General features: G+C 41.2%; 1 protein-coding gene across 8 annotated transcripts; it reads right to left on the bottom strand.

Annotated features, from left to right (window-relative positions):
- Positions 1-515: 515 nt before the first annotated feature.
- Positions 516-24,796, bottom strand: pik3cd (phosphatidylinositol-4,5-bisphosphate 3-kinase, catalytic subunit delta). 8 transcript variants are annotated; one of them, XM_080764480.1, is made up of 24 exons: positions 24,710-24,769; positions 23,767-23,869; positions 22,531-22,719; positions 20,802-21,030; positions 19,925-20,154; positions 19,328-19,504; positions 17,850-18,005; positions 16,866-16,955; positions 15,425-15,646; positions 14,059-14,155; positions 13,225-13,355; positions 12,394-12,447; positions 12,089-12,256; positions 11,534-11,655; positions 10,181-10,324; positions 8,536-8,635; positions 7,132-7,298; positions 6,802-6,911; positions 5,899-5,977; positions 5,189-5,356; positions 4,571-4,694; positions 3,707-3,852; positions 3,458-3,590; positions 516-3,304 (listed from the first exon to the last, which is right to left on the bottom strand). In XM_080764480.1, exons 3-24 carry the CDS (start codon positions 22,672-22,674, stop codon positions 3,173-3,175), a joined length of 3,123 nt encoding a protein of 1,040 aa, XP_080620606.1. In that variant the 5' UTR covers positions 22,675-22,719; positions 23,767-23,869; positions 24,710-24,769; the 3' UTR covers positions 516-3,172. The 8 variants fall into 8 exon arrangements, 6 of the variants coding, with proteins under 6 accessions (XP_080620606.1, XP_080620607.1, XP_080620605.1 ...); XM_080764481.1 differs by lacking the exon at positions 23,767-23,869 and having other exon boundaries at positions 24,710-24,796; XM_080764479.1 differs by lacking the exon at positions 24,710-24,769 and having other exon boundaries at positions 23,767-24,047.
- Between the last annotated feature and the right edge of the window lie 736 nt (positions 24,797-25,532).

Genomic DNA, 25,532 nt, shown 5'->3' with positions numbered 1-25,532 from the left:
CATATCCACGGCTTCCCAATCCGTGCATGCCTATTCCCACTATAGGCTGAGGAAAAAATGCCACTTGACAGTTTTCAAATCAGCCTCAGAAAACATCAGGTAAGTGATGACACCCTGCACTGCATTGCAGAAATCTGCACAGCGTAGCACCTGGTAATTATAAAAGCCTAACTTAATTTGCTCACTTCTTCATGGCAGCTCACGTCACTTCCAATATATTCTATATTCTGGGCTAGTGTGCTTCCACTGAGATAATTGGACTGCTTGAATTCTAGTTGACTTCGAGCATGTATATATATATTTTTGAATTGCCATGTTTTGTTCTTGCTTAAATGTAAATCGCTCTGGATTAAGACAAGAGTGATTTACATTGCTAAATGCCTAAATTAATTACATTGTCTTCTCCTTCATTCATACTGTACATAGATCTTGTTTAGGTCTCTCTCCCGGATTTCAGCACCAAAACTTGTAGCGGTGCAAATACCATCAGACGGGACAACTTCTTGCTTGCAATTAAGATTTCATTTTATTTCCTATACGGTTTAGCAATACTAAAAACAGGGGAAAGGGGAGGTGGAACAATGTTGGCATCAAGTTCAAGGTCAAACAAATCTGAATCGAATCGAATCTGAGTGTCACTTGTCCTGCCTATAAACACTCACAGCATGGGCTCAATCCCACTGATTAGGGATGACACTATTATTTTAGTTCTTTATTTTTGCGCACCCCTGGGGTGCACGCATGACTATAGTCCTGATGAAGACCGTTACAGTCTGTTAGCCTAAACAGGTCGAAACATGTTGGTTGAATAGTCTTTTCCCTTTTTGTTTTTGAGTGGTGCAACCACTCCAAGGAACGTCAAGGAATGTCCCTATGTCCATCCATATGTCTGTATGTCCCTATGTTTAGGGTACCAACAGGGGGTTGGTACCACTCACTTCAGACAGGTTTGATTTTTTTACTCTGAGTGCCCGGATCTCCCCTCTTTTATCTAATGTTTTCCCCGACTGATCCAGGAACACCTTTTTACTATTTTAACATTGATTTATACGTCTCCGAACTGTCATGAGAGCTCGAAAATTCCAATAATCCGACTCGGACTAACGGGTGGTCGGACCACCGGCGGTAAATCCCCATCTCCCGGACCAAGTGAGTCCTGAACAGAATTCTGGTCCCAGTATGAAATAAGTTAAACACTGATGTGTGACTCGACCTTCAAATATTGAAATCTCTACCACCAAATGAAATTAGTTAGATATCCCACAAAATGCAACAATAACTATTTTCATTAGAAACATTCCCAAACTACTACTTCCATAGAATCCTGTGTGTTCAAATCATTAATCCATTTGTAACTGAGAGTATACAAATGTAGCCTATCTAAATGAACCAATAATTACCACTGAGGATTTTTACTGTGTATACAAGTAATAACTTCCTGGATTAACAACATCAATGCAATATTATTTGACATCACCATAATAAAAAAACATCATATAGGCTATGCTTCATTTTACTTAGGCTTCATTGCTATTTAGCACAGTGCTACTGCTATTTATCACAGCATATATCACAGTATAAATATGCCAAAGCATAGAGATGATTGCCACTCGTAAGTAAAATGGAACAGTAGTTGGCACGTACAAAAAGAAATCCTACAAAATGTACAGTGCATAACTTAAATATTTGAAACACACACACACACACACAAACACACGCACGCACGCACGCACGCACGCACACTCCTTACGGCATCATCTCAAAGAGTGCACCATTTTTAGGCACATTTAATTGGGCCAAATGTTCAACACAATATACTAAGACAAAAACATCCAGGTCCCTATGCTATGGCTTGCTATTTTTCCCCAGTCTCCCAATATTGGCCTATAGAGTATAGAGGGTATGCGCGTGACATCATCATCAAACCAGGAAGTTATGCAGGAATGCCTACTGAGTGGCTAAAAACTACTTTTTGGCCTTGACAGCCCATACATACAAACTGAAAAGTCATTTCTAATTGCATTAAACGACATTAAACAATGTTAAACTCACTTTGCCTATCACTTTGCCACTCGATTTGCCATTCACTTTATGCATGCGCATACCCTCTATTATACTGGACTATGGTATTACGTGATTATGTGATGTCATGGTTCTATGTACGGCGCACCTGATACCTGAGGAAACTTCCTTCTCCTGACACTTCCGCTCACATCATTTTAGAATCACAGAATCAGTCTACATTTGCACTTATAAGTGACTACCGGTAGTTACTGAAAATGCAACAACAGTTTTTGGTCTCACTATGGTCTAAGAATCATGTAATAATTACAATAGTATGACATTTTTGACTAGGACATTATACTATTTTCTTTGAGATTTAGCTACTGATTAATCTAGTATAGGATTAATTCAAAATTACTTTCTTGTCTGAATATGAATAAAGTCACATTGGTCCCAAAAGGCAACATAAATCAAGGCAGTATTATAAGTAAAGTATCTTCCTTAAGTACCTTCAAAATGTTCAATGCATTGAACAGGTTATGTTCAATGCTCTGTACAAATACTTTAAAATCACAAGTGAATATCTGAAATGAAAAGCTAAAAGAAAACGAGATATTGCAGTGATGTTTAAAAGACGGCACTGCAATGGAAACATATCGAACCATCAGTTGATGTAAACCATATGAAAGGCTGGAGGACCCTTACTTACAGTGTGTTAGACATTCTTCAGTACCTCTTTCGGCCATAATTAGGTGTTTAAGCCAGTGGTTTTCAGATAGGAGTTCCAACACATCAGTGTGCTACATATCTTTTCCTATCCTTGCTGCAATGTCATCACTATAAAGGCATTTCACTTTGCAATGAATGATCAATAAAGTTCTGCTGTTTCCTTTCATCATGGCCTTGAACATCTTTGTGTGATCAAACTTGATAATCCAGTCATATTATTATCTTCAGGCACCTGCAGTTGGTAGTAAATTCATAAGAACTGCCCAGTCAGATGTAAACATTTGTTAACCTTCTTTGAATGGTATTAGTAAAGGTAAATACTTCAGTGCATCTTCTCCCCTTTTTGTCTCTGTCAGAGATTAAAAGCCATGCTTCTTTTGCATGCTCTCTTAAAATGTCTTTCATTCAGTGTTCTCCATCCTTATGACACAATCTTTGACTATATCTCTTTGGCCAAGGAATGCATCATCCAGTTCACCTTTGTCTTCCAGCTCTCCCGAAGCGCTTCGTTGAATTTTACTTTGAAATTCTTCAGTGCCTCTTCCTCTGATTTTCCCAAAGCTAAAGAATCCTTTTGAAAAGAAAGCATAGTAGCACTGTACTGTAATCATCATAATCATCATCATCATCATCATCATCATCATCATCATCATCATCATCATCATCATCATCATCATCACCATAACAATCCTCATCTTCATCATCAATAGTTTTCATTTCATACCTTTAGATATTGGATATCCTTGAAGGAGGAGAGCTCAGGCAGTCCTGCTGCCTTCATCATCGCAAAGAGATTGACAAACAGGGTCCCATTCCGACACAGGATCTTATAGGCCTTCTCACAGCATTCCCTGAACCTGACATTGTGCAGACAAAAAAAAAGACAAAATCTGTTTCAGAGGCCGACACAGCAATTCAATAACCTACAACAGCAACATGGCATTTCAATACGATGACAGCCTTCTTGCTGTACCTCTCAAACTTCTCACTGTTGTTGGTCCTTCCTTGTTGGATGACATGGACAAAGTCATATGTCAAAATGAAAGGCACGCGTTCCCTGTTAATCCCCAGTTTCCTCTTGAAGTTCCCGAGGAAGTGCCCAAAGTCGATGTGGAATAACTGATGAACAAAAGTGAGGAGAAGTAATAAATACCAATAGCCTGGTATCAGCTTCTATTGCTACTCTGTCTGTGTATATGTATGTACAGTATCTGTATATTATCTGTGTACTGTATGTTTTATGTATCTCGATCGTGTTTTACAGGTCCCCCTTGAAAATGAGATGCTGCATCTGAAGGGGCTATTCCTTCAATAAAAATCTGAAATATATCGACTCAATTTAAATCTTCATTGTCTTGAAACTGAAATTTGGTTCGCTGGATTAGAGTTCTCAACAAGCCTGAAAATGTAGGCCTAATTATCATAATGTTAGGCCCGAAAACCCGAACCCCTCTCAAAATAAATAAATAATAATTATTATTATAAGAACTTGAGAACTCTAGTAAGGATTTTCAGCTCCAGATCCTGTAGCAAGTAGCGTAAATCAGACTAGGATAACTCAATGTCTGAGATTTAATGATTCCTTAATGAATCATTAAGCTTGAACTATGTCATGTGCATGAAAAACAACAATATAAATTCAGGATTAGCAACGAAATTAAATCAAGTCATTTATGCAGCTAATGTAAAGTCGCCCCCTTGTGGTAAAAAGTATGATTACCTTCTTTGGGAAAGCAGCTCACTAGTTAAATAGACATTATGGATGCTCATTGACTCAACAGTGGGTTACAAACATTCCTATTGAGGGAAAAATCTCAGTTAAGCTTAAAAATCTTACCTGTCCAGTTTCCCTGATCATAATATTGTCATTGTGACGATCTCCAATGCCCAAGACGTAAGTAGCTACACAGTAGCCAGCACAGGACAGTGTGAACTCCTCTATTGCTTCATCAAGTTTGTCCCTGCCAACAAATACGTCAGACAATACAGTACATGAAATATTTTAGTTCAAATTGCATTGCAACATTACTTGCACGCAAGCAAGCAGGCCTTCACAGAGGGGTTCCTGGGGACAGTTACTGATTGACTGCCCTGTCCTGTCAAGTCATGGCTGCTCTAGACGTGCATTGGGTTTATTGTGTCATTACGCTGTTCTCCCATTTGCAGGTTCAATTTGGAGGCTCCTGCCTTGCAGACTAATTACCAAGCTGTTCCGTATCGCAGCAGACCGGGCCTGACCTGGCGTAGACACTGAATCTGAATACTCCTGTTGTTGGAGCTTAATGCAATGCTGAAGAACTTTAGAAAAGCTAAACGTTCACTTTATGGGATACTAGGATCAATTTTGAAGCACATGTGGAGTCCGAAATACACAAAAAGACAAAAAGTTCTCCATGACTATCATAGGTATCAATACTAAGGGTATAAATAAGGTCACGTCGCTGATCTTACTCACTCTGGATTCTTGGATTTGAGCCAGTTGAGCAGAGCATCCTTGTTGAAGGCAGCGGTGGCAGCGCTCTTGCTGTGGTTGTGTTGGATGTTGGCGATGGTGTCAGAGTTTTTCACCACCTCGATGAGGCCTGCCTTGTTTCCAGTGGACAGGCAGCCATAGGGGATCATCCTGTGGAGAGAGAGAGACACGTTCACATTCAAATGGAGACCACGACACTGACGACAGGACACCCCCATATCTCGGAGAGTGTATAAATATAACTAAATGGACTTAGGGGTGCACGATTATGAAATTATGAACAATATCCGATTATTTGCAGGGTCATATCTGCTGACTGCCGATACCGATTTCGAAATATTACATTATTATATTAAATTTATATTTAACTCATTGCTGATCTTTTTTATTTTATTTTATTTGTTTTGCTGGTGAAAATAGATGGTAAGCCCACCTCCGCACTAACAACTGATGCTATTAAAGAGACAGAGACAGGCAGACTCAGACTTGTACACAATCATTAACGGTCACATTATTATTACATTTTCAATATCGGTGAAAATAATCTGTATTATTTTGAGACCGATCTGATACCGATATGGCATTTTTATGACCGATTTCGATACGCTACCGATTGTACCGTGCATCCTTATTTACACTTCTATTACCATCCATTTAATGGACCTTCATGACTAACAGGGCATGAACTGTACCTGAGATCCAGGCCTTCTTTCTTCCAGAGGTTCTCCATCAAACGGATCATCTGAAGGGTCAGCATGTCTTGTCGAAGATCTGGAGGGAGGTGCAGTAAGTAATGACAACCCATTCTGACCTAAGATCAGATTCTAAAAATGTCTTCTACATCCTGATAGTTTTCAGAAAAAGCTATGTTTCTATGTCAGTCGTTCTTCGATTTTGAGCTTGTAGCATAACATAATGCTAACACCAAAAGGGGTTCCCGCCCAAAATGGGTTAGGATTTAGACAAATAACATGATTCTACACATTAAAGGCCCAATCTGGGCTTATTTTGAGTTATTTGAGCTTATGTGTTGATTGAAACTATGCTATTCTGTATTCTCTGCGTTTTCCCCACCATAAAACATAATATACAGTAGTTTTACTCTTTATTTTTTCTTTAAAGATGGGCCTTTTTCTGCCTTCTTTGATAGTATACAATAGTCAATAGAATAGATAGACAGCGACACCTGCGCTGTCAGGTTGCATTGAAGCATAGGTGCCGTTGCGCAACTTGTTAGTACGTTTAGGCCCTCAAAAACATGATTCATTCGGAGGAATAATAACAATCTTTGCCATTTGGTGCCTTGCATGGTGTAAATAATGCATGGTGCCTTGCATGGTTTCCGCTGCCATCGGTGTGTGAATGGGTGAATGTAATGCACAATCTATGTAAAGCGCCTTGGATAAAGGCGCTATATATAAATGCACCATTTACCATTTCAATAGGACTTCGCACTGGTGCAGTGCTCAGGCTCTAATTAAGTTGTAAATTACAATAAAACAACAGCAATAAGTGTCATTCAAGGAGGTAGAAAAGGCCATTCTGTAGAATTTAAATTTAGAGGGATTTTAAACTGAAAAACAAGTGTCTCTCACCATCCCCATTCTTGAAGATTATTCCCACGGTGTCTCCCTGGGTCCACCTTTTCTTGTACATCAACCACAGCGGCTTCATCTTAGAATCCATGAACCTGCATCTGTCCACACTGCAACAGCAAACACTCATTACAAAAACACCACCTCATTCATGTGTGTGTGTGTGTGTGTGTGTGTGTGTGTGTGTGTGTGTGTGTGTGTGTGTGTGTGTGTGTGTGTGTGTGTGCGTGCGTGCGTGCGTGCGTGCGTGTGTGTGTGCGTGTGCGTGAGTGTGTGTGTGTGTGTGTGTGTGTGTGTGCGTGCGTGCGTGCGTGTTGGTCCAGCACATACCAAATCTCCGAGAGGATGATGCTGGGATTGAGAGGTGAGAGCAGGTCAGACAGAGCCTCCAGGTAGGCCTCCTGTTTGATGACATTCTTCAAGTCCTCTGTGGTCGTTTTGCAGGAGCCTGACTTGACAAATTCACTCAGGGCCTTCATTTTGATCAGGGCCTCGTTCTGCCAAGTCAGGAAAACAATCACATTTCACATTTCAAAGTTAGTGTCGAAGTATCCTCGGAAACCCAGACGTTTTTTATTTCGGTGTCGAAGTGTCCTTGAGCAAGAAGCTGAACCCCTAATTTGCCCTCAATGTGCTGGTTGGTGCCTTGCATGGTTTCCTCCGCCATCGGTGTGTGAATGGGTGAATGTAGTGCAGAATCTATGTAAATCGTTTTGCATAAAAGCGCTATAAAATGCACCACTTACACACCAGACTGGTGTACAGTTTATATTATAATTTCCATTTGCAGAATGCTTTTTAAACCAAGCCCAGTTGGCACGGTTTCATAACCATGCTCAGCGCAGCCAAACCAAACCAGTAGGGAGGGCTTAATGATGCAGGTATTTAATTATTGGTTTTAGGCCCTGTGCTGGGAAAGCACTCTTGAGACTCCACACTAAAGGCTGCTCTGACTATTATTTACTACTGCCAGGCAGTTGAGGACATTCGACGTTACATTTCCATATACGGTAAACAACTATTCATAGAACACCAGTCGTTATCACCTCTATAGGTGATAACGATTGGTGTTCTATGAATTGCATGTTATCACATGGTTGGTTACAGGCTCTTCAGGTTCTCAATGGTTTTGTACAAACATGGACTGGCGCTCAGAAAAGTGATCAGCTGATCGGCAATGGCTAAGCCGAACCAATCACTGCGGTCCTTCTGTCATATACTGTACACAACTTTCAATAGGGAGCCAGAAATGTGTTTACTTTGTGTTTACCTTAATTTGTTATGGTACAAGCAAGATGTAGTACAAAGACTTGCCTTGCCAAGCCAGGGGTTATTTTGCTGACAATCGATAAGTGTGTTTGAGCTTTTAGTACCCAGCATTGGCTGGTGGGTAATAGCGTGGGTGAAATAGGCTCTCTCTTCTCCCTCTCTCCCTCTAGTCTCTCCCTCCCTCCTCCTCCTCTCACACTCCCCTCTCTGCCTCTCTGTTGAAACACAAACAACCCACAACCCTAGCATTCCTATTCTGGGGGTAACATTCGGTGCGTTGCCATGCGCCGTGAGATTGTAGATCAGCTATTTTCTGTGAAGAAATTTAGCATAAAGCAAAAAGGGGAGGATGACTACTCTCTATAGTAAAGAGCCCTTGGGAATCCGGTCAAGGAAGTATGGGGTTTAAGTGGTTAGGCGACTGAAATGAACGGAACTGCTTGTTGTAAATGTTTTGCCTCTTACTTGCTTGGTTAAGTTCTTGATGTGGCAGATGTTTCCCCTGCAGTAGGCCTCCAGAATCAGGCCAAAGCGCAGACTCACTGATGCTACGTGCATCTCTGATCTGCAACAGAGAGCAATGCTTCAGTCACATTTTCCACTCGCAAACCACCAGAGCAACCTATACTGTAATATATTCTATTGACCGGAGTTCAAAGGTGAAAGAAATTATGTTTTCTCAAGCACAGTAAAAACAGAGTGCAAAGTGCAAAAAATAAAAAAGGATACTGCGTATGCAGTTGTTTAACATAACCAATATAACAATTTAATTTTAAATAGCATAGATTATAGAAGTACGGTAAGTACCCCCTTTACCTGACTACTTAGGTCACATTCTCACCTAATACTTCGGTAGACTCGAATGCGCATGGGGGGGATTTTGGGATTATTGCATATTTAATTGGCTGCGGTTTGCCTTCACACTGTCATTCGCAGCAATTGGAAACGCAGCAGGGGGGGACCTTTATCAATGTGTTCCATTCATAAACTAGCCTACACAGTGAAATCTATGGTAATAAAATTACACTCACAACGTGCATGTGTCGTGCCGTCTGGGGGACCCCCCCCCTCTCTCTCTCTCTCTCTTTCTCTCTACGCAAGCAGCCACACACTGTTCTTTTGGGCATGGAGGCACAGCGCTGCATGAGCGCACTGATATAACTCCCCAGTCCCCACACAGTGACAGCACTGCATGTTTACGGCACGCACAGACAGACAGACAGAATATTCTGTTGGCTATAATAGGCTACACTGCAGTGTTTTTATGTGTTTTCTTAAGCAATTGATTAATGTACACGTCCTCATTTCGATCAGGGCTTCAGACAGTCTCCTCATTCGACCACGTCTATCCACAGTAACGGGACATCTTTGCGCTGCGTAAAATATGCCTTCTCCGTCTCCAACTGTGTTCAGCTCCTCACCCGCCACATTGTTTGCTTCATTTCCTTTATTTACCTCACACCTGCACCGAATCGTAGTCAAGTGCGATTGGAAGCGAAGCGAAACCCCCGTTTTTGGACGGAGTAAAATGCGGTTCTTTGCTGCGCATTAGGATTCGAATGAGCCTTCACACCTGCCAAACGAAGCGCACTTTCTGAAAATGCGCAGCAGGATTCGTTTTAATCGCAGCAAAGCTCTCTGGTGAGAATGTGACCTTACTTGCTTAGAAAAAGAGAAAACTATAAATCTAGCATATCGTTGCTGTCAGGCAGAAATCTCATAACTCCATATTTGTTTGTTTTTATAAATTAATGCCCTATTTTGCCATACTACAATGTCATACAAAACAGTAGCAAAAACATGTTGCCTTTTGAGCTTGTATATCTGCTATAATTTGCTATTTTGAACTTGAAAAAGTAGCCATTTTGGACACGAGGTATCCACCAGATGCTATGCATGAATCTTTTAACATTACAAATAAGAAAAGACTTGAAATTAGATGACCTTGAGCACATTTACTTTAAACTGTGTCCAGTTCTCCCATTTTCCACGTTCTATCACGTACCCCCTCAGTATCTCTGCGTACCTCTAGTGGTACACGTACCCCCATTTTAGAACCACTGGCATAGAATATGCCATAAAAAAAACACAAGAATACAGAAAATCCCACCTGAGATGCCAAAAGAGGAAGTGTCCTATCCTCTTGTTGGACAAGGCTCTCTCCAGTAGGAACGTGGTGAGGTCACAGTCCAAGTAAGACTCATACTTCAAGACCTGGACGAGCTGCAATAAATACTGCAGTAGGTCATCGCCACTGGAGAGACAAAGGGAAAGAAAAGATGTTGCTGACTGTTTATGCCAGTGGTTTTCAACCAGTGGTCTTTGAGGGGGTTCTACTGTAGGTGGTGTTGCTGACTGTTTATGCCAGTGGTTTTCAACCAGTGGTCTTTGAGGGGGTTCTAGGTGGTTTAACTCTCGAGAGCGTAAAATGAAACCAAATGGACCCTTACTGGTCCATTTGGTTTCATTTTACGCTCTCAAGAGTTACATTATTGTTAAACATCTGCATTAGTTAATTTACAAGAAGTCTACATAATTAAAAAAATAAATTGTTATTTTGATCAACATCTGCCTGTTATCGCTCCCATGGTACCAAAATCAACACAGCATTGAATTTGGACAAAATTGTATCCAACGATAAGAAAACATTCTTTAGTTTTGGGTCTGAGGCTAAATGTCATCAAATGGTGGCCCGTGGCTCAAATGCCAACTAAATAATGGTCCTTGATATGAAAGAGGTTTAAAACCCACTGGTTAATGCAACAGCATTCTGTGTGACATCTGTTGTCATGTGACAGTGTGCGTGCGTTCGTGAATGTGATTTCCTGTGATTGTGTGTTTTTATGTGTGTGAGTTTGCACAGAGCAGTAGTGATGGAAGAAGTACTCACATGTTTTACTTAAGTAAAAGTATCAATACCGCAACGTAGCTACAAGGTCCTTTCAAACGGGCAGTGTGAGCTTATAGCTATTTTCAAATGGCCGACCCCCTTGAACCCCTCTTTGAGAAAGGACCACTGGACTACAGTGTAATGGTGTATATTTCAAATGGCCGACCCCCTTGAACCCCTCTTTGAGAAAGGACCACTGGACTGCAGTGTAATGGTGTATATTTCAAATGGCCGACCACCTTGAACCCCTCTTTGAGAAAGGACCACTGGACTACAGTGTAATGGTGTATATTTCAAATGGCCGACCACCTTGAACCCCTCTTTGAGAAAGGACCACTGGACTACAGTGTAATGGTGTATATTTCAAATGGCCGACCCCCTTGAACCCCTCTTTGAGAAAGGACCACTGGACTACAGTGTAATGGTGTATATTTCAAATGGCCGACCACCTTGAACCCCTCTTTGAGAAAGGACTACTGGACTACAGTGTAATGGTGTATATTTCCCCAGTGAGGCACAAGAACAACAAAGGATGTAAAAGGTATTTAGAAAGAGTGTCAGCATTGTATGTACCTGAGCTTCCTGAGGCATCTAATGGTGAAAGAACGGACTGCCGGGTCAGGAAAACTGTAGTCTAAGAGCTCTAATGCATAGAGGGCTGGGAGTTCAGGCCAGTTTCTCAGTAAACTCACCATCTGTGGAGAATCAAATGATTATATGGCTGGACAATACTGTATCTACAGTATGTCATGATGATCAACTAGAAAGCATTTTGATTAATTCAAATGTATTTCCCAGAAAATGACCCTTCATCATCACACAAATGTCAGAACATTAGATGTCGATGGGATTACAACACCACTAAATGTATAGCAATATTTATTTTGTAACACTTTTCAACAACGTACAACGAAGTTGTATGATTGTACAAAGGATTGCACACTTACAGTTGTACGGTTGTGCAAATCCAATTATTCTCAGCACAGATAAATGATCAATTCCACTTTCTGCACATTTCCAGACTACTTATGCCTTATGGAGTTTGAGATGAGCTGTTTTGGAGTGTTGGTGTTGGGCGTAATGAGTGTCATTAGTCATTTTCATGAAGTGGTTTCACCTCTTACATACCTGCGCTACATCCTCTTGTTTATTCCACTTGGTGATGAGGAGCAGCTTGGACAGATTCTCCGGGTAGCGTTCTTGGATTTCGCCACGGAGCTTCCACAGAAGATCCTTCTCGTCCTCAAAAACCTCTGTGTGGTTTTTGTTGTCCATTATCTCTTTGAGCTTTGTGTGCTATGGAGAGTGATGAAACCAAAGAATGTGTCCAGAAATTGGCACACTGTTAGTGTAGATAGAATGCCTTGTGGACAGAAGGAATCAGTTATTATTGTTTATTGCTATTATAATAAATAACAAATATTTCCTCTTACTTCTTCTTTAGTGGCGACAACGTTGTCACCATTCCTCTCTATAACAGGACTGATCTGAAAATAGATTTGTTTTTGTATTATCCATTTGAATTAAGACACATAGACAGTCTCCAACATAAAAATACAATAAAAACATTATGATTAAATACAAAATAGACCAATAAATAACAAGCATGACAATAAATAGACATTATTATTATTATTAATGCAAAGTTTAAATGCACATTGTTGGACTGCATAATATGTAAGTGCTTCTTGTTCACCCCCAAAAAAGTGTGTATTTGGATCAGGATGCCATAATGATTGGTATTTATACGTGATGCAATCCCTTGTAAAAGGGTGGGTTATCTGTTAATCACCTATCAATTATTTTTTATTTACGTGTATTTATTTATATGAGGTCAGCATTACTATTAACTATGGCAGAGGTTTAATTGCGTACACAAACAGGTATTTGAACTTGATAGGTATGGTGTACCTTGTTGAGTGGAGGGTAATAGAGGGTGTATGGTGTACCTTGTTGAGTGGAGGGTAATAGAGGGTGTATGGTGTACCTTGTTGAGTGGAGGGTAATAGAGGGTGTATGGTGTACCTTGTTGAGTGGAGGGTAATAGAGGGTGTATGGTGTACCTTGTTGAGTGGAGGGTAATAGAGGGTGTATGGTGTACCTTGTTGAGTGGAGGGTAATAGAGGGTGTATGGTGTACCTTGTTGAGTGGAGGGTAATAGAGGGTGAGGGTGTATGGTGTACCTTGTTGAGTGGAGGGTAATAGAGGGTGAGGGTGTACCTTGTTGAGTGGAGGGTAATAGAGGGTGAGGGCGGATGCTGTACCTTGTTGAGTGGAGGGTAATAGAGAGGGTGAGGGCGGATGCTGCTGAAGCGAATGAGGAGTCCAGCTGCACTGTCAACATTGGGGTTCTTCTCTACTGTCCCCATTGGGTTCAACAACTCACTTTTGTCATCTGAGATAGAAAATGTGACACAGAACATTGCAATAAATCTGCTAAAACAATAAAAACTAAACAAATGTTGCTTTTTACAGGTTGCCATTCAAGTAATACCAGCAAATATCAGTCATTTCATCTTAGGTATTTGAATCATTGCGTCTAGAGATGTAATGATTCACTCAACTCACGATTAAATTTCACGATACCAGGCCGGATCATGCAAAAACAAGTCTCATGATTATTATTTTTTCTTTCTTAATACTGTATTTTATTTATCTAATATTTTCTATATCAAATTAAAGAATGGTTCACATTCACAACAGAAAAGCAAGGAGAGCGTGCGGTTAACAAGCAAACACAAAACTAGATTCTTAAAAAGAGCGTTGTGATTCACTTTTCAATTGACTGATTTGAATCGGTACATATTTGTATCGACAATTAGATGTTAAATGTTATTCACCTAATTATTTAATTATGTTATTTTAGGTCAAACCGTAGGTGAAAATAGCACGTTGTGAGCTTGGAGATATTTTGTGTGTAGAGCGAACCAGGAGGGGGCCTAGGGTAGAGCCCTGGAGGACTCCATTCAACTAAGTATAGTCTTTTTTAACTGTAGACGTGTGAGGTTCACACAGTGACTGTGTGAGTCTCTCTACACTACAGTGTTGCCAGGTAGTGTGGGAGCATTGTGAACTGTGGTTTTGATCAAGTTGAGTACCGGGAACAGATGGCCACGTGGATAGGAGGAACTCTCCAGTCTTCAGCTGGTCCTTGTAGTCAAACACCATGGTGTTCACCCAGGCAATTGGACAGTCCTGGTGGTAGTGGGGTGGGTGGGAGAGAAGAGAAAAAGTCAGAGACAGAAACGGGGACCGTGACTCATGGTTTCATATTTCTTCTTTTGTAAATCTACATTAATTAGATTGACAAGCTACACCGTCATGCGGAGAAGTGTAAATGAAGCTTAACCTGAAGCAACCACAACAACAGATGAGAACAGAACTGTTAAACGATGTGAACAAACAAGCAGCAACGGCCAAAATAGATCAACTTTTGCCAGCCTTCCTGGTGTCTGGCCGAGGGTACTTCTCCTCCACGCAACTGAAGAGAGAAGTAGCTGAGAAAGCAGAAGCGATGTCTAACGATTCCCGCCAAAAACACACCTGGTCACTCGTCTCTCCTCAACAGCTGCAAAAACAAAACTGAATCTGCCATCATGATAAAAGGGGAAGTTGCTGCTGTTGTTGGTGACTGTGCTTCAGAGTGTATTGTGTGGCAGGTACTGTGATGTCGTGCAAAGCTTTGGGACTTCCCCAAAATACTGTATATGCTTCATATACAGTATAGACACGCACGCATGCACGCACGCACGCACACACACACTATATGGAAGCTTTAAACTACAACTGCTACAAGGACATTAAAACGTTCCCGAGTGGTTCTAAAGAAGGCTGCCCTCAAAAAGAAAGCCACTACTACATATTACAGGTCAACGGAACGTGGGGGGTTCATCTATGGGAGCCACCATCTGTGCCAGCCCAGTTCAAAGTGAGTGAAGGAACAACAAGAACAACAGTTTTTTCCTAAACTTCTCTAAGAAGAGGTCTGTGGAGATGGATAGCAGATTATCTTCACAGTCACAGCATATCTACATGGTAGCTGTGAACATTTCATGGAATTTAGAATTCCATGAAACGCACTCTGATCCCTTCCTTCCTTCCGCCTTTGGAGCGTTATATGACAAGATAAAAGACTATAGATGAGACGTTAGCCGCAGTGTTGCCACTGAACAACACACTTGCACAACCCAGGCAGACACTGCAGCAAAACACACCCACACAACACACTACACATACTACAGAGGAAGCATGTCTGCTTGTGATTGCTAATAGATGACCAGTGAAAAACACACTCGCTTGCTCTCTCTCTCACACACACACACACACACACACACACACACAGTAACCACATGGTCTTAAGCAAATCGTCAAAATTATGACGCAAAACAAATCTGTTGTATTCAGCCAACGCAACACCGTCTTCACGTGACGAGGTGTGAAATACAGTGAGGCTTAAGGACTCACAGCTTTCTTATTCCTCTTCTTGGTGCCCCGTTGCTTCTTGGCCTTCTCAACGACGGCGTAGAGGGCGAAGCACAGGCGGCTCATGCGCGGCAGGTCAGCCACGTTGATGTCAAACTCCAGCTTCTGGTCCCACAGCGGCTCGGAGCACACGGCCACCTCCGAGCTGGTCACCACCTTACAGAGAAACTCGCTGCCGTGGAACAGGCCAGCCTGGACCACAAGCTGCAACACACGCACACATTACATTATACATTACCATTCTTTCACAGTTTGCAGGTGACAAATCACAAATCACCGCGAGCCTAGAATAAATCACGTGAGCGAGAACTGTGGACAGTGTATATGTACTACCAGTAGAAGAAATAGAACACACAAAAAGCTCTGAAGATTGGTATAAATATTTAATCTTGTGATTGTAGAAATCAAGAAGACCAGGTGAGTAGACGTTTGTGGAAGTTTCTTTATGTGGATGATTTCCACAGACTTTCACTAATTGATTCAGTTCCTGTATCATTCAAAATGAGAACATGAATGTCTTTTCCCTGAAGTGTATAGTCTGACAAAAATAATAAACAATCGAGAGATCCACTTTGTTCAGACTCCAAATTAAATCTTGTATGAGCAATAATGCTTCTTGGCACATTACCAATTTTGGTTCAAAGTCAGACTGGAATGAATCCAGCTTTAATAAATACTGTATGAGTGGATACTCTCCCTGGGGATATGTTTTCAGACCTTGGCCTTGCCAACTGCATTCCATGGCTAATAAATTATGTGACGGGACAAATTTGCCGTGCGTCATGATGGGGCTCAAGACAAGAGGCAGCAGCCGGAAGTGCACTTACACTTAATAAGCCACCTAAACAGTAACACAGTTAGTTATGAAACTGGATCAAAAAGACAAACGCAGACACTCATTAACCCAGATTTGTGCTTTCAATATTATTCTTGTCTGTCACATAATCACATTTATAAAATATGTCCTAACAAAACAGAAGAACTTTGGAAAGGGCACTGAAAATAATGGGAAACATATTGTTGTAAATATCATTGTTCTCATCATGCATGTGCCCAAAGTGTCTTACAGACATCTGCAGTGCACTGTGCACAAACACAAAGACAGACAAGATATAGGCCCGGTACTATAATGCCTTTCTACAGTATAGTAACGACATCCATCACTCTTACACAAACCCAGAAGTGCATTAAAGGCGAGTCAGAGTGTGAATGCTGTCCTGTTCTAAGAATGTAGGCCCCACAATGAGACGTGAAAGTCAGATAGGCCCTCCCCACTTCCTGTTTTGAAGTTTCAACCAACCGCCTTGATGAATTATGGGAAACGTGTGGTCAGGGACATGTGACCCTGTCATTTACATGTCAAAACTTCTGTTCGTACAATTTGAGAAATTGGTAAACAAGACAAACACAAAACCTCACCAACCTTCATTCCTTCATCCGCATTGACTCGGCTGCCCTGTACCAGATGAATGTAAAATGGCTCATTAATGGACCACAAAGATGTTGTGTTCTGCTGTTGAATAGAGACAAAGCAGTGGATATTACCTTTTCCTACAGTATATTATTTTATATTTTCCAACGGCTTCGAATGCTATCAATGAATGAATAAGACATTATCTCAGTTGGGGCAAATGCGCTCCCCAGTCCCCACAACATTATTTTCGATTCTGTGCCTATCGGGTTGCAACTCGCATGGGGCTGAGTCGGCTCAAGCTAACTTTGCAGCGTTCGCCACGGCAACTCGCTGACTTTAGCTTGCTTGGTGGTGGCTATCGTTGCTCAAGTTCACTTGAGACAGCACCCCTCCATCACTGTCAAAACAGTAGCTGTCCTCAATGCACAGAATTTACCCACTGAGATCTTGGTAGGTCAGTAGAAGGCTACTTAGGCCAATCAATAGTCTGATTAAACGTGATAATATCCCATTCAGTGCATTGATTACATTCGAATGGGACAGTATGGTCTCACAAAATACTTTCTATCATTAAATCATTGGGAAAAATGAACAAGGCAAAAACATAGGATTATGATGTCAATAAAAACTTTAAAAATGAAGATCTCATCATAAAATGTATGTACAATAAAAGTGAGACGTTCACTCGGAATGTTGATCTATATCTAAAACTTCAGAATGGCTTGCTTTGGATAAAGCAAAATCATACTTTTGACAGAACCCAGTAATCCCCAAAGCAGATGAGATATAAGCTCAAGAAAGGAAAAAAAAAGAAAGTAGATGCGAAGTAAATTATCAACATGCTGCTACTGTGCTACACAGCAGCAAGTTTGGAGCATGCCAAAGTCCACACACAACAGACCTCCTGGTTGAGAAACAAAGCTTCTCAAAAGACACAGAGAGTCTTGTTCTGTTAATGAAACACGACTGTAGTTCAAGAGGCTAACCTCTCACCTTCTTCAGAGGCAGCGGAGGAGGTCTGTTTGAGGAGAGACTCTTAGAAACCTGGCTGCACAGGCTGTCCTGCTCTTCCTGGTATTTGGTGATGGTGGAGCGGTGAACCATGGTCAGTTGGGGGTTTTCACCGCTTCTCAAACAGGAGAAAAGGTACTGTAAGGAAAAACAAGAGATCCGGGGACACTGTCAAACCCTGCTCAAAATGGTAATGCCAGGTAAATGGTGCGTAGCGCTTTTATCCAAAGCGCTTTACATGGAGGAAACCATGCAAGGCACCAACCTGCACATCAGGAGCAATTAGAGGTTCAGTCTTGCTCAAGGACATTTCGACACTAACTCTGACAATGTACTAAAAATGTACATAATATATGGTGTTACATGTTTTGAAAATGGGACACTGTATAGTCCAGACAATGCAAACCAGTGTTTCCATATTTGTTTCATTCCTGCAATCTCTTGGGTGAACTGGATTTGGTGGAGTGAAGAGAAAGAGAGAGAGAGAGAGAGAGAGAGAGAGAGAGAGAGAGAGAGAGAGAGAGAGAGAGAGAGAGAGAGAGAGAGAGAGAGATGGGTACTAGTTGAGCAATCACTCAGTTCGCCATCAGATACTGTATATTTCCCTGTCTCCAGAGAGCACTGGTTGACTCCTGGAGGCCGCTCATTTGCTGTAGGACGGTTAATGCAGTCAAAATGTAATTATGTGTGGTTGGATGCAGTTCCCTGCTGCAGGGCTGCTATACAGATATGAGTCATCCCTGCAGGTAGCCGGGGTTTCAAAATCAACAGCGGAGTCTACTGCCGCTGACAAACAACCTTGAGGTCACCCCACTCTGATCTGACAACAGATGTCTTTCATTTCAAGACTCCATACAGACAAAATACCAAACAGACAAAGAGTCAACCCAGTACCCAGTACAGAAAAAAAAAACATCCACCAAAAATATAACAGATAAAACAGCTCGCCAGACAAATAGTTGTCAGAGCCGGATCTACCATATGGGCACATTGGGCACGTGCCCATGGCCCCCTAAAAAAAAGAAATTTTAATCTTATTTTTTTCTTATTTCCCTGCTAATCCGAATGAAATAAATGGTGTCTAAAAAGATTAGTGTTTTATTGTCGGTGAGAAGGCAGCAATTGTGTGTAAAGCAGCAACAATGCGCTGATTGGCTGTTGTTAAAGGTGGGTGGGCCCACTGGGCTGTGTGAGGTCAGGTGGAGAGGTGACCGTGATTCTGTTGTAATAAAAGATGTATGTCCGCCATCCAAAAAAAGATGAAAACACTAAATACACTGGCTAATTCTCTTACCCATTTGCTTACTATGTGGGTCAAATAGGCCAATATAACGGCATAAAACTGCCCCAAAACAGCCCAAAACAGCCAACATTTTGTGTGAAGGGGACCCTTCGAGCTTCAGTGCCCAGGGGCCCTCAGAGGTGTTAATCCGGCCCTGCCTGTTGTAGAGGTCACTCACTTTGAACTGGCACAGAGGGTGGTTCCCATAGATGTACTCCCACGTTCCGTTGACCTGTAAGGTGTAGTCCTCAGGCTCCAGTCGGACTGAACGAAAGACAGTGGCTTTCTTTTTGAGGGCAGCCTTCTTTAGAACCACTGGGAATTCCTGGAGATCCTGCTGTAGCATAAAGCTTTCCTATAGTAAACAAAATTCCCACTTAAGTAAGTCAAAGTATTGGGCTGGAAATGATGATATAGATATAGACAGACAGACCTCCTAGCCCAGCATTGTCAGAATATTTCACAGTGAAATGTGTGTGTGTGTGTGTGTGTGTGTGTGTGTGTGTGTGTGTGTGTGTGTGTGTGTGTGTGTGTGTGTGTGTGTGTGTGTGTGTGTGTGTGGGTTTGTAGAGTGGCGTTTGTGGTGGTGTGGGAGGGGGAATTCCAGAGACTGACATTTACCTAGAACCCTATTCCAGAGTGTGTCTATGCAAGGTAGAACCACAGGTTTCCCTGTCAAAGGTTTTCTGTTTATTGTGGTTTGACGCCCTATCGAAAAAACATACCTTTAAGGTTGTTGTTGTTCACTGACTTACGGTACCAATAAAATACTCACGTCGCTATGCTCAAACTTGACATTGATGAAGATCTTTTTGGTGCTTTTTGACATCATGTTCCCTGACATCGGCTGGGAGTATGGCTCCAAGTCACATGGGAAACTATACTCCATCCATTGGTCCCATGGCAACCTCTGTCGCTCCAGGGCTTTCTCTTCACAGAATGCTCTCATATTGGTCCGGAACTCATCCACTTCATGGTTCTTCTGGGCCTCAAAATCATGCAGACCTAAAACAGAATAATGACGCAAATAATTCCCGGAGATGAAGAAGAATGATACAACGAGAAGGGTACAGTGCTGTAATTGTGTTTAAAAGCTGTAGCAGCAGGCAAGTAAGTTCAGCCTCAAGCCAATGCTTTTTCTAAGCTACTGGATGGTGGGCCAGAACACAAGCATTGGCTAATATATAAACTGGAACTTGCAACAGACTGCTACAATATGCTACACACAATAATAACTACATTTCTATTAAAGTTAATAAATAAAGATTTGTGTGGTATAATCATAATATCTGCATATTGACAGAACTGCATGTGTAATCAAAGTATACAGAAGAAAGAAGAAGAAGAAGAAGAAATCTTGAGACAGTCAAGTCAAGGTATCTTCTTAGATGCAGACAGAAACTGTGTATTGTTTAAGGTATTTGAAACACCTGCTTGTCACTCTCTCCAAGGATAAAAGGTATATTAAGCATTCTTCAAGTGGAGTTAGATTTTCGGATATCAATCTAATGTTGTACAATGAGACAGAAAGTAAATAAGTAATACAATATATTTGTAGATAAAGACCAAAAACTACGACATGGCTCAGGTTTGCAGCTGCCCAGTTCTGATGTAGTCTCCGAAATGCACTGTCCCTGAAGGGTGACTCTGACCTTTGCCAATCAAGAGGCTGATCTGTGTGTTGGTGAGCTTCTCCACTCGGTCACCCTCCCTTGCCACCAGCCTCAGGACAGATATGAAGGGCCGGACGTCACATATTCGCCTGGATTCTTCCTCTAGCTCCTCTCTCTCAGCTGTCTGGTTGATACAGGTAAAGACGTATGCATCAGGGTTACCCAGGGCTCTGAACAGTGGCTCGCTGCTGGCGTTTCTCCAAACCATCTGACAAGAGATGAAGTCAACAATAAATAGAAAGCACCAGAACCCTACCTGGTATATTGTTGATACACAGTGAAGAATTTTGTTCACAAAGGTAACTGAGGAAGCTGCCATCTGTCAAGTGAAATTGCCAGTAGAAGTATTTCAGTTATTCTTCGGCTCTTGAAGGTCTCTGATTTATGTAAGGAGCTAAAATTATACGCAAGTTAAAAAATGAAGATTTTCTTCTCCCACACTTTCATATTGCACGTTAATTGATGCCAAGTTAAATATTTTATTAAATAAAAAAAATAACTTTGTTTGCAACAACTTGATCTCTCCTTTATTGAAATGAGTGAAGCCAATTTTTTGCAGAATCATTTTCAATGAAGCAATCTCCAAAGACTATTTAATCTCTTAACAGCTTCCAAGAGTATCATTACTTACCACAGCTAAATCAAACTGACTTAAGTGGCAGAGTGATGTTGGCACCAATGGCTATAGCAGCAGATCTAACTCAGCAAAAACTCTGCCTTGTATTTTATGTTGTGGACAGAAGCTGTGCCTTTCTTTTAACAACATAACATTTAGGTCAATTTTGATCTGTGTATAATTAAAATATTCAGATTAGTCAATCAATCAATCAATCAATCAGTGTTTCACCAAATATAAACATGCATAACATTTAACATAACATTTATCTACAGAGAGAATACTGTTTATTGCACTAGTCTGACTATGCTACACCATTTTGATTGAATAGTTATAACAATAATAGGGTAATTTATAATTAAATATCCATTCATCCATCCATCTTCAACCCCATATCCGTAGTCGGGTCGCGGGGGCAACAGCTCCACCAGAGCCCTCCAGACTTCCCTCTCCAGAGCAACATTAGTGAGATCCTCCTGGGGGATCCCGAGACGTTCCAAGGCCAGTGAGTCGATGTGTTTCCTCCAACTGTGCCTTGGTCTGCCCCGGGGTCTCCTCCGAGTGGGACGTGCTTCGAGGACCTCCCTAGGGAGATGCCCGAGAGAGGCATCCTAACCAGATGCCCGAACCACTTAAGCTGGCTCCTTTCCAGGCGAAGAAGCAGCGACTCTCTCTCGCGTGACTGAACTTCTCACCCTATCTCTAAGGGAGATGCCAACCACCCGTTGAAAAAAACTAATTTTGGCCCTTTGCATTCGCAACCTTATTATTTCGGTCATGACCCACACTTCATGACCATAGTTCATAGGAACGAAGATTGCTCGGTAGACAGAGAGCTTTGCCTTCTGGCTCAACTCTCTTTTCGTCACAAGTGTTGTACAGCGACTGCGATACCACCCCCGCCGCTCCAATTCTCCCGGCTGATTAATTAATTAATTAAATATATATGACACTATAATTTAAGTAGGCCTACCACTGAAATACAGCATGATTCATGGATTATGTTTTTATTGCCTAAAAGAAATGCTGTAATGTATGCTGTAAGCAGGGCAATGACCAAGGATGTATATAGTATATACTATAGGGACGTACTTTTTTGATGTTCTTGATGGTGTCGTTGCGAGACACTGGGAATTTGAGGAAGATACCAGTCGGCAGGAGGAAATCCATCATGATCTCCTGGTCCCCCTCCTGCTCCTCCCACTCCTCCTGCATCCCATACTTCCCCGGGGACATGATGATGATGACGGCCTCTCATTTACCGTCAGCGGAAACACCAGGCTAGCCATTTATAGAAAGGCAACACACACATGCAGCATGCAGGGGTTTGGTTAACACCCATTATATGAACTGTGTGTGTATGTGTGTGTGCATGCGCGGCTGCGCGCACATGTAATTTGCAATTTACTCAAGAAAATATTTATGAAAATATGAATTTGGTAGATTGCTGATTTTTGGACCAAGTTCAGTATTATTTGGTTGTGCACCCAACAAATTGCATTTTTAGCATTCTGCAATACTTTATTTACAGAACAGGAAAAGCACTATGCCGAAAATGTAGTGCTTTGTGCTTGGCTATAAAGGTCATATAGTTTATGCAGGGACATTTTCTTGCTATACACCTGAACTTATTTTCTGTTATGTCTTAAAAGAAGTAGCCTAAAGTTTAGAAGCTTTTACATTCTAGAAACATGTAGGTTATATTAATACAGTAGATTGAGGGCACTGCAAAACAATTTGCATGATGGCTTAAATACCATGCAATTATATGTCACAAACTGTCAACACAGACATAGGGCTACAGCAAACAATCATACAGGAAGGAACTTAAATTAGTCTGTTCTTGGTTAATTTTGACAATTATTGTTATAGACAGAAAACAGGATGGCAAATGTAATGTCCAGCGCTAGGCTATAACGGAGTATAAAAGAAACAGCCTACTGTAGGCAGTAGGCATGTGCCTAGCCCTAGGCTACTTCATATTACGAAAAATTACTTAACTTATCAATGTATAGATCAAAATAGGCTATAAAGACTACATTATATTGTCTTGACTTTAACCCATTTAGTAGGCCAATGTCAATAGACACAACAATATGCGTAACCTACAGGCTACAGCCGATTGCTACTATTTAAAGAAGGAATAAACATGTACAATGTAAAGGCTAAAATGTAAGCCAAACAATAGTATCCACAACGCTAGATAGGCTATATCCAGTAGCAGTAGCATAATGTGACATAAACCTTGAGTCTTGTGTACATTTGTTGTCTATGTAATACCAACTTGCCTGTAAACGCAACCTGTACACACGGCTGTTTCATACTTGCCTCCGCTCTACAACAAGCCTGGCTGCCGGGCGGTTATCTCTTCATAGTCTTCAATGAAGAGCTACACTCACTGCAGTCTGCATGTGGTTGTATCGTCGGCTACCTGTAGAAAATATCCAAAAGTATGTGTACTTTACCCAGATCTAACTGCACCGCCGGGAATTTATAACGCAGATTAATAAAATAAATGATGTTTGGTACTGGTCTGGTACTGGTAGTGTGGAAGTGCGCTGTCATTCAAGCAAAGGATGTTGCATTTCGAGCAAGGATGTTGCACTGCCTGCCTTTTGCCACTGAGCTCTTGCTTTTTCATCCTGGTTAACAGCTTGTTTAACGTCGAAAGCCCTCCCCTCACCCCGTCTCTTTGAAATGAAAGTAAAACGAGCTCAATAATGTCCAACTCCTGTCCAATGTATAGCCTAAGACTAGACTACCCTAGCTGCTATTACATTACAATTGCATATTTTCATATGTCCAGTTACATAGCCCAAAAGCATGTGAACTTTAATTCGTTTAGTCTATACAAAGTGGAACTTAAGGCGTATATTCAAGTCACGTAGTGAATTGTTATTGGCAGATGAAATGTTCATCTTGTTAAATAATTTGATATGCACCCAGCAATAATAACTAAATTAAGCTGGTTAATGGTTATAGGCCTACTAGTAGTCGGCTAAATTATGACACCATTCCCATGGAAAGTGGAACATACATCACAGACGTTTACTTTATTGCCTTGCTTAATATAACGAAAGGGGAAATGGACCAGGGTGATCGAAGCTCATCCTGTGCTATAACTCATTACCCATGACTCATTTACTCTTAAGGCAAAAGAGTAAATTACATAATTGTTTAAACTTATATATAGGCCTATGTTTGAGCAAATATATAAGCCTTGGCTATAAATACTGGTCAAATAAATATAACTGTATAGTTGCACAATTACCTTTTAAATTTTGATTAAAGTTAGTCCCCATTATACTCAAGTGTTGGTGGACAAACCTGAAAACTCCAACTTCTTTAATGAAAATGGTCTAAAAGGCCATACAGCCTAAATGCAGTGACACAACTCAGTCCAAGTTCTAAACAAACATGCCAAAGTAGTTGTGAATGTAACCAGCTGATGAAAACAGGAAGAGAAATTTAGAGCTGCCATGAAACCGCTTTTTACTGTTGACCACAGTATTTGTTAAGGGGAAGGTTGCTTCATGTCATTCACCAAAATTTGTATAATCCCTTTGAGGGGTGTGTACTGAAGAGAGGAATGGATTATCTAAAGTCAAACTTTTTTTGGGTGACTTTTGGTGATTCCACAAACACAAATTATTACAAAGGACAGCATTTTTACACACACACACACACACACACACACACACACACACGTTGATTGATGCTGAAAGTTTCTTGGAACATATCCAGCCCATGTAGGCCTACTGTTTCACCTCCCACTATACAAGATGTGCAACTATTTTCTAAATCATTGCAAATGTGTAACAATGTGTAATAATGCCAATGATAGAGTTGTGACTAATGTCCTCCTTCACAAGAAGCAAAGACATTCAAAAATATGTTGGTACAATTGTTACCATATGCCGGTATCAAAACTTCATCATTAAGTTAGGATCCAATAGAATTAATAGTTTAACATTTTCCGACCATGCGATGTGAGCCAATTGGTTGAGAAACAGATCTATGCAATGAATATTACAAACCCACAGTGCTTTGCTTCCATGTCCAAATGGTATTTCCTCATGAGAGAATATGTGTAG

The sequence above is a fragment of the Protomyctophum bolini genome (assembly GCF_963924005.1).
Source record: "Protomyctophum bolini genome assembly, chromosome: 5".
Classification (NCBI taxonomy): Eukaryota; Metazoa; Chordata; class Actinopteri; order Myctophiformes; family Myctophidae; genus Protomyctophum; species Protomyctophum bolini.
Note: the sequence above shows the minus strand (reverse complement) of the source record. Positions and strands in the feature narration are given on the sequence as shown.

Bases quoted from the DNA above. Each gene is read 5' to 3' on its own strand.
- pik3cd (XM_080764481.1), bottom strand. From the start codon at position 22,674: ATGTCCCCGGGGAAGTATGGGATGCAGGAGGAGTGGGAGGAGCAGGAG. The intron at 10,325-11,533 runs GTACATACAATG...TTGTCTCTCCAG, and splicing joins AGATGCCTCAGGAAGCTCAG to TGGCGATGACCTACTGCAGT. The intron at 3,591-3,706 runs GTACAGCAAGAA...GCACAATGTCAG, and splicing joins AACAGTGAGAAGTTTGAGAG to GTTCAGGGAATGCTGTGAGA.